The sequence below is a fragment of the Corylus avellana genome, chromosome ca6, assembly GCF_901000735.1.
Source record: "Corylus avellana chromosome ca6, CavTom2PMs-1.0".
Lineage (NCBI taxonomy): Eukaryota > Viridiplantae > Streptophyta > Magnoliopsida > Fagales > Betulaceae > Corylus > Corylus avellana.
The window spans coordinates 28,819,911-28,829,288 of NC_081546.1; the positions used below are offsets into that span (position 1 = coordinate 28,819,911).

Genomic DNA, 9,378 nt, shown 5'->3' on the forward strand with positions numbered 1-9,378 from the left:
ACAATTTTTATTTTTTAAAAAAATACCAAATAAAACAAAAAACAAAAAATAAAAAAATGAAAGGGGTGGACGAACCACCCCCAGACCGGCCATGAGGGCGGCTCCAGCTACCCCCTTGGCCAAAATGGGGTGGTCCTTTCATTTTTTTTTTCTCTCTCTTCTATTTTTTTAATACTTTTAGTTTTTTAATATTTTTATTTTTATTTTACTTTTTCTTTAAAAAAAATTTATTTGTTTATTGCCCAAAACGACCCCAAACTGGGTCGTTTTGGGCTACTGCATGGTGTCCCAAAGGAAGTTGCCGACAAGTTTTGCTCATTTTTTATTTTGACGCGTCACGTGTACGTGAGACGAACTTGTATTCTTTTCATCCACTTTTCTATTTTACTTATTTAAGTAGCTTCAGCTGACCCTTCCCAAATTCCCATCTCAATTTTCTCCCGTAAAAATAGTACTCTTGCAACTTCGTCCATGGCCTCTAAGGGAGCTTCCGCTTTAGAGGCGAAGATACTCAAAACAATGGGCTTACGATGTGTTCTAGCTTTAGATTCTTCCTCTTCCTCTTCCTCCTCGTCCATGGCCTCTAAGGGAGCTTCCTCTTTAGAGGCGAAGATACTCAAAACAATGGGCTTACGAGCTTTAGATTCTTCCTCTTCCTCTTCCTCTTCCTCTTCCTCTTCCTCTTCTGACACTTATCAATGGCCTTACGATGTGTTCTTGAGCTTTAGAGGCATGGATACCCGAAAAAATTTTATTGCTCATTTATATGCAGCTCTGTATCAAAAGGGAATCAACACCTACATAGATAATGACCTCAAAATAGGAGAAACCATTTCTCCAGCACTTCTCAAAGCTATTAGAGAGTCAAGAATTTCAGTCATTGTACTCTCTCAAAACTATACATCTTCCTCATGGTGCTTGGATGAACTTGCAACGATCCTTGAGTGTAAGGAAAGAAAGGGACAAATTGTTCTACCGGTGTTTTATAAGGTAGATCCATCAGAAGTACGACATCAAAGAAATAATGTTGGAAAAGCATTTGCCAAACATGAAGAAACATTCAAAGATGATCAAATGAAGGTGCAAAGGTGGAAGACAGCCCTAACACAAGTGGCCAATTTGGCCGGGTGCGATTTAGGGAACAGGTATCTCTAACAACACTTTTTATTTTATCATAAATAATTTTAAATTCATTAGAAATTTCATTTACATTAAGATCATATTTTAAAATTAGTCATTATTGACACAAAATGTAATTTTACATATTTTGTATTGGTAGGACTGAGCATGACTTTATTCAAGAAATCATTGAACGGGTGAATTCAATATTACTGAAAGAGACATGCTTTCAACTTTCCAAGTATCCAGTTGGGATAAAGTCTCGTGTACAAGATGTGATGTTGCTTTTAGATCTAAAGAAGAAAGACAGTACATGCATGGTAGGAATCGTGGGAATTGGTGGAATTGGTAAGACAACTCTAGCCAAAGCCATCTACAACTTGATTGCTTCTCAGTTTGAAGGCAGATGTTTTCTTGAAAACGTTAGAGAAACTTCCAAGCAAAAGGGTCTGAACCATGTACAAAATGAACTTTTATCAAAGATCTTAGGAGGTTCAAGTCAAATGGTTGACATTGTTGATCAAGGAGTTACTTTGATAGAGAAGAGGCTTCAGCTAAAAAGGATACTTTTAGTTCTTGATGATGTGGATGAGTTAGTCCAACTAGAAAAGTTAGCTGGAAAATCTGATTGGTTTGGCTTAGGAAGTAGAATCATTATAACAACAAGAAATAAACATTTACTTCGTGCATATGATGGAGTTGTATCAATTTATCCTGTGAAAGGGTTGTGTCACTATGAAGCTCTTCGGTTTTTTAGTTGGCATGCCTTCAAAAGTGACAAACCTAATGATGGTTATGTTGAAGTCACAGAAGATGCAATATGTTATTGTAGAGGATTGCCACTAGCTTTAACAGTGCTAGGCTCTACTCTAAAAGATAGAGACATAGTTTATTGGAAGAGTAAATTGGACGAGTATAGAAGAATTCCTAACAGTGATATCCAAAAAATACTTAGAATAAGTTTTGATGGATTGAATGAAAATGCGAAGAATATTTTCCTTGACATAGCATGTTTCTTCAAAGGACATCGTGTAGAATATGTTCGAAGAATGCTAGACAATTGTGGTTTCTACTCAGCTTGTGGCATCGATGAACTAAAGGATTTGTATCTCATAACTGAGGATGATCGGGGATCCTTCACAATGCATGACTTGCTGCAAAAAATGGGTAGAGAAATTGTTAGGCAAGAGTCAATTAAAGAACCTGGCAAACGTAGTAGGTTATAGTTTCATGAAGATGTTCGATCTGTCCTTGAAGAAAATAAGGTAAGAATTTTGTTAAAAATACCTTTTAATTTTATATTTGTATATGTTCCATTAGTTAAGCTACGTAATAGAAACTATTGAGGTCTTTTATTTTTTTTATTTTTATTTTTCGCATAAAAAAGACTAAAATGTTACATGTAAATATATGTACGTGGATCATATATACCATAATTATAAAACTAAATTAAAATTATACCATAATTATAACAAAGGCGTACGACTGTTTAATTGGCTGTGTTTTCGTAAACCATTTGTAAAATTGTTTCCAAATTAATAACAAGATAGTTAATTTATCACGATCGACCTCTCTTCATGAGTTTTTGCAAATAACAATTTTGTTGAAGTTAGATGTTTATGGGACTTCAAGGGTTGGATATTCATGTAAAAATAGCGATACTCATACGTATTAGAAGGAAAAAAATTTAAAAAAAAATTCCAGTAAGAAATCATAAATATTATAATGAACTTTTTAATAGTTTATATATATAAGTTTTGGAAAATAATTTTTTTAATAAAAAAACATTTTTCAAAACAAACCATAAAATATTTTGCAAAAAATAAAATAATTTTTTTTAGAAAACGTTCTACACATTTGTAAAATACAAAAACACATGCTCACATTTTCAAGTGCGGAGGCTGGTGATCTTATTATTTATGAAAGAAATTGATCAGACCCACCCTCCGTGCCACTCGCCCCCCCACCCCCAGTGAATGTACAATAACAAGTAAATGAAACTTGACTAATAATATTACAAAAGAAAAAGAAAAGGCAATATACAAAGACAAAGCAGATGGATTATCAGCTTCTTTATTTTTACAAAGCACTAAATGCATATATCTATATATTTATATAAAATAGATATAGAAATTTTATCATGACAAGAATTATAGTTCTAGCGAGTGTCTTTATGTTATGATTTTGTTGGTACACTTATCTATACATTTTCTTGCTAGGGAACAAACAAAGTTGAAGGCATATTGATAGATTTGCCTAAATTAAGCCAGCCGATACACTTGAGTCCCAAAGTCTTTAAGAAGATGACAAGCCTCAGACTACTTATATGTCGTAATGCACGTCTTTCTGGAGAGCCTAATTTTCTCTCTAATGAGTTAAGACTGATAGATTGGGTTGGATATCCCGGAGAACATTTTCCACCCAATTTTCGTGGAGAGAAACTTGTGATTTTAAGAATGGCTCTTAGTCGCATCAAGATATTGGAGACAGTTGAGGTAAAATATTTATTTTAATATTTGTGTTTTTAAATTCTGTTGTAAACTTTTTTCAAAGTTTAATCTAATTTATTTCTTTTTTTTCTTGACAGCGTTTCCAAAACTTGACAACTATGACTTTCTTTGAGTGTAGATTCCTTGAAAAAATTCCTGATGTTTCAAGGATCCCAAATTTAGAGTCGTTGGTACTGTTTTTTTGCGAAAATTTAGTTGAGGTTCATCATTCTGTTGGATCACTTAATAAGCTCGTTAAGTTGAGCATTATACTTTGCTCTAATCTTAGAAGTTTTCCGAAGAGGTTCAAGTTTGGATCTCTAAAATATCTCAAAATTTTTGGTTGTTCAATGCTTATGAACTTTCCTGAAATTGAGTGTGGAATGGAATGTTTAGAAGAAATCCGCTGTAAATATACTGGAATAGAAGAACTGCTTTCATTCGTTGGCAACCTTGTTGGACTTAAAAATTTAAGTATAGGCAATTCCCGTAATATTTTAGATATTTGTCAAGTCCCTTCATCCTGTCCATCCTCGAATGGGATAAATGAATCAATTCTAAACTATTGCACAAATCTTACGAATTTTTCAGAATCAAATTTCTTAAGGGCACTTGGTTGTCGGTCAACGTTGAAACATTTAAATCTATCATTTAGTGGTATTGTTACCCTTCCTCGATGTATCGAAAGTTTTGTTACATTGGCGTCCCTTTTTTTGGATGGATGCAAGCAACTTCGAGAAATTCTAGGACTTCCACCGAATGTACAAGTGGTGAGAGCTAAATGGTGTGTGTCATTGGAAATATTTTTAGAAGGAAGCAGAAGTTCTCAATTGTTTAATACGGAGGACCCACCCGAGCCTGTGGGGGTTGGAATAGAAATTCCAGCACAACAGTCATTAAGTGAGCTAGATTTATCAGGATGTAGCGCTATTGTTAGCCTTCCTAGATTCTTCAACAGATTTGTTCAATTGAGAAGCCTTAACTTGGAAGGTTGCAAGCAACTTCGAGAAGTTCCAGAGCTTCCACGAAATATAGTAGATGTAGATTTGGGTGGATGCACGTCATTGGAAATACTTCCATTTAATAATATATACGACTTACCAAAGCTATGGTGGATTGACTTCTCCCATTGCCCTGAACAAATAGGGAATGCTGTACAAAATCATTTATTCAGTGAGGTATCTCTCTCTCCCTCTCTCTTTCTCATATATATGTACATGTTAGTGCGTGTCTTGATTTGTAGGCTGTATCACTTAAAATTTGTCATATCTGTGTAACAGGGACAACCTAAGCTTTCTCTAATTAGGTGTATATATCCGGGAAATAGGATTCCAGATTGCTTTAGCTATTGTAAAGAGGTTTCAAATACTCATTTGTGTGAAATAGATACCGGGCCTCTACATTTTGATTCAGAGAATGTAACCTTTGCTTTCTTTGCTGTTATTGGAACGAGGGATGATGGAAAGGATGAATCTATTTTTTCTATTGATGTTAAAGTCTTCAATAATGGTCAGGAAATCCATTCTAATTTCCCTACGACGACAAATAAGATCCCCAGGCCAGATCATGTAATGTTAAGTTACAGATCACCCCATTACAAAAAAAATAAAAAAAATAAATACAGATCATACCATTCTCAGCTAATGACGAATAATCTTCGAGTTAAATTTGAAATCAAGCCTCCTCCACGGTCAGTATTCTTTAAAAGTTGTGCATTCCATATAATAGAACAAGGGCATGATGATGATGAAAGCGACAGGAATCCAACAGAACAGAGATAGGATGATGATGATGATGAACAAGACAGTTTACATTTCTGTTCTAAGAGACACCGTAATGATGATGATGAAGAAGATGGTAATGGCACCCACAACAATAGAGGCATTCTTCGCTCCAGAAAATTGTATAGCTGCTGAGATCTGAGAATGAAATTAAATGCTTCTCAACACCCTTGTGGTGGACTCTACCAACATGGCAAACGCATCCTTCATTGTGTCAAGCCCATAATTACAGGCACCAGCTTGTGTACTTTGACTTTTGCTGAGGAATTTCAAATGCCTCTTGGTGAATCGCAATTACATCAATCAAATCACCCCTAGAACTTGGGTTATAATAATGTAAGTGCTTCACTTATTACAAGTGAATTTTGGCTCTACACATAATATTGATTCTTAGCCATGTTGGTTTCACAACCTGGCTCATCCACTTGAGCATTTTTATTACCCTTTGAAATTAATATTGCTTTATTTGAGGGACTAGTTCCTGCTTTTATAGTATATTGCTTTATTATTTTTGTGGCATATTCAGGATTTCATTTTGCTTTGGGTTTGTGCGTTATGCAGGAATTGCGTAATGTGGCAAGCTGTTCACATGCTGCAAATTTCATGTTAGTGGTGTTACTCTCCATAGCCTCTCCTAATAATTCTTTTTTGTAAAGTTTTTAAGGTAAAATTTTTCAAGCGATTGTAATTGAATTTTGTGGCAAAAAACTGACTTGCGATTCTTAGTAAATGTTTAGCAACTCTAAATCCTATGCTCATACTTTTTTTCTGTCATGTAGTAAGCCACCATGAGACTCAAATTACAATAACTAATGGCTACTTCTCTGTTTTCTTGTTTTATTTGTGTTAGTATTATGCAATTTTGTAAGATTGGAATTGACACAATTCAAAGATTTGGTCATTCATGCAATTTTACTTAATCAGTTCTTGGATGAAAATTTAGTTTTTGAGGCCTTATAGCTTAAGGATAAAGTTTAGCTGACCATAAACTTTGCTGAAATTATTCTTTTACTTCAAGGTTTAGTTAAATTTTTCACATATTTGCCTTTTTCTGTCTGTCTTTCTTTCATTCTTTTTCTCCATTTTTTCTTAAAATCAAGCAATAACTTGAAAGAGAAAATCAGTTGTTCAAACATAAAAGCTTGCTCATAGTGTCACTATGAACTAAATGATAAAGGATCCTAGTATCTATTAGTGTCTTCCATCTTTTTTTTTTTTTTTCTTTCTTTTGCATGGACCCAATAATTTGGCTATTTGATGAGAAAATTTAGGAATTTTACTGAGGAGAATATGTTTAAATAATTTTCTTCTTTTTTTCTTCATATGAAAAAAGTATGCAGAGGAACAAAAGAGTGTCGCAAAGGGCTTTCAGAAGTGCATATTGCAATGGAAGGAATAAGCTCATGTATTAGCTAGAAAGCTATCCAAACCAAAGTTGTTTCTTTTTATCTTAAAATTGAAGAAAAGGTTGAGCACTTTTTTTCTCTTCGAGGCAGGGTGCTCTGTTCTGTGAATATTTTCTTTCATTTTAGTCATAGCTTAATTGACTATGACTGAGCTCACCCTGGTGCTCAGTCTTAGCTAAATTCAATTTGACTTAGCTAAGACTTTGATGCCTTTGATTATCTTCAAATCAAATCTTTAAATTCAAACCTCATCATATATTCTAACAAATTGGAAATTCAGACTCAACAGGTGAAAAGGAAGAGTTGGGGTTCTGAATCTGCAAAGTTCTATAGTGAATATGATATTCATAAGAGTATTAAATATGATGTTTGGTCCAAATACCCCAAACGGAAATAAGAAGCTAGATGCAGCATTCTGTGATGCTGAACCAAAAAGCAATTGAGAAAAGTAGCAAGTATCCAATCTTCCTCTTCTTCTCGGTGAGTTGAAGTACATTTTTATGCTAAAATTCTTGTTAGCTAAATCACAAGTTTCCTCATTTAATTTCTGGCATAAATTCATCAGTAATGATAAATAATAGTGGAGGATTTGCGTTGCGTCATGTGGCAGGCAAGTCACATGCTGCAAATTTCACTAGCTTCAAATTTCATGTTAGTGGTTTACTCTCCATAGCCTCTCTTAATAATTCTTTTTAGAAAAGTGTTAAAGGTCAAATTGTCCAAGCTATTATAATTGAATTTTATGGCGAGGAACTGACTTATGATTCCTAGTTAAATGTTTAGCAACTCTAAATCCTTTAGTCATAGTTTCTATCTGTCATGTAGTAAGCCACCTTATAATTAGTAAGACCCAAATTACAATTGGAAATGGCTACTTCTCTGTTTTCTTGTTTTATTTGTGCAAGTATGATGCTAAGGCATTTCTTAATCATTGTCATGCTCTTTTGTAAGATTGGAACTGACCCGATTCAAAGATTCTGTCATTCATGCAATTTTGCTTAATGAGTTCTTTGATGTACATGGTTGTGAATAACTTTCTTCTTCTTCTTCTTCTGTTTTTTTTTTTTTTTTTTTTGTGTGTGTGTGTGTGTGTTTAAATAAAAAGGAATTCTATGGTATGAAGAATGATATTTTTTGATTGAAGTTGGTATTGTTATGTAAGGTTTTCTGATGGAGACAAGAAGAATTGAGCAGATCATATGAAAGAATGCAGAGGTACAAAAGAGTTTCAACACTAAGGGCTTTCAAAAGTGCATATTACAAAGCTATCCAAACCAAAGTTGTTGTGCTCCATTTTCTTATGGCTTGTGAAACTAATCCGGCCTCGTAAAAGATGATTTGAAATACAGCTTCCTAATGCACATACTCCCTTGTCTCTGTCCAGTTTTGAATATTATTCCCAATAGCCTTCTGTTTTTGGATTGATATTTTCCTCTTTGTGTTTACAATTTGTTAAATGGACTGCTTTGCTGGGTATTCGACTGCAGAGGAATTTCAATAGCAGAAGTGAGAAAAAACCAAGAAAGCGCCATTATCTCGTTGTATTTGTGTGTATTGCATTACTGCTCTGCTAAAGAGCTGACTAGATGAATATGATAATATGTTCATGCTTTTGTCTTAATGTCTTGTCTAAAGTTATATAACTGTTACACCTATCCTTTTCTAACTCTCTAATTATTTCAGGTTAATGGAATTGGACAGTTTTTGGGGAGTTGCTTAGATGATTGGGCGGCTGGACTTTGCTAAAGACAAGGACTTTTGGCAACTTGACATGTGGAATGGTTTCTTCCCAGCAAAGTGGCTTCTTCATAGGCATCAATGGAAAATAAGTCTACCTATCCAAGTCAGGTATGGCATCCAAAATATGGTTCAAAATAAACCTTATTATACTGTTTTAGGATTTTGGCTCTTGCTGATAGGCATGTACAGTGGTTAAACCTCATCATTTTCTTCTTCTTCTTGTAGGGTTTGCAATTTTCCCAATGGACTACTTCGCAAAGTGTTGCAAGTCCTCTCCTTAAGGCTGCATTGCATTTACAAGCTGACACAGTGCCATGCCAGCCCTATAGTCATGTCAACACCCTAGCTAGTTTGACTTTTCTACGTTGAATATTATTGACTGTGACCTCTACCAGACTTGACTTTGACCATTTACTTTGACTGCTGTCATGGTTGACTCCGTGTTTCTTACTCAATTTTTCGTCATGATTTCATATTTGTGGTCCGTGTATGCTTTTGGCATTTCTGTATGGCACAAAACAAGATTCTTCACCAAGTTAAGCCGTTTGTTTTGTCCAGTTCAAGTCCTTTATGCATTGTTCAGTTCAGTTCAGTTCCACAGCTTTTTTTGGTGCAATTCAACCTAGTTCAATCTTCTTGTGGTTGTTTTTGTTTTAACTGGCACTCTCGGGTCAAACCAATCTTTCATCCGGCACATGGGTTCAAGCCAAACAAGCCCATTCAACCCACTTATGCCTTGCTAATAGCCGCCATCGCTGGTCACTTTAACAGTTTACAATTGTATAGTGCGTATAGGATCAACTGTTATGTATATAAAAATATGTTTGTATTTGAAATGAATTG

General features: G+C 34.6%; 1 protein-coding gene across 10 annotated transcripts; it reads left to right on the forward strand.

The window, feature by feature from the left end:
• Positions 1 to 450: 450 nt before the first annotated feature.
• On the forward strand, positions 451 to 9,127 carry LOC132185000 (disease resistance protein RPV1-like). Of its 10 annotated transcripts, XM_059598817.1 has the most exons (9): positions 451 to 1,145; positions 1,280 to 2,384; positions 3,339 to 3,614; positions 3,707 to 4,786; positions 4,889 to 5,725; positions 5,951 to 5,994; positions 7,076 to 7,275; positions 7,958 to 8,643; positions 8,761 to 9,127. In XM_059598817.1, exons 1-2 carry the CDS (start codon positions 472 to 474, stop codon positions 2,343 to 2,345), a joined length of 1,740 nt encoding a protein of 579 aa, XP_059454800.1. In that variant the 5' UTR covers positions 451 to 471; the 3' UTR covers positions 2,346 to 2,384; positions 3,339 to 3,614; positions 3,707 to 4,786; positions 4,889 to 5,725; positions 5,951 to 5,994; positions 7,076 to 7,275; positions 7,958 to 8,643; positions 8,761 to 9,127. The 10 variants fall into 10 exon arrangements, with proteins under 10 accessions (XP_059454800.1, XP_059454797.1, XP_059454794.1 ...); XM_059598814.1 differs by lacking the exons at positions 451 to 1,145; positions 1,280 to 2,384 and having other exon boundaries at positions 3,343 to 3,614; positions 7,958 to 8,301; positions 8,479 to 8,643; XM_059598811.1 differs by lacking the exons at positions 451 to 1,145; positions 1,280 to 2,384 and having other exon boundaries at positions 3,343 to 3,614; positions 7,958 to 8,010; positions 8,479 to 8,643.
• Positions 9,128 to 9,378: the final 251 nt, after the last annotated feature.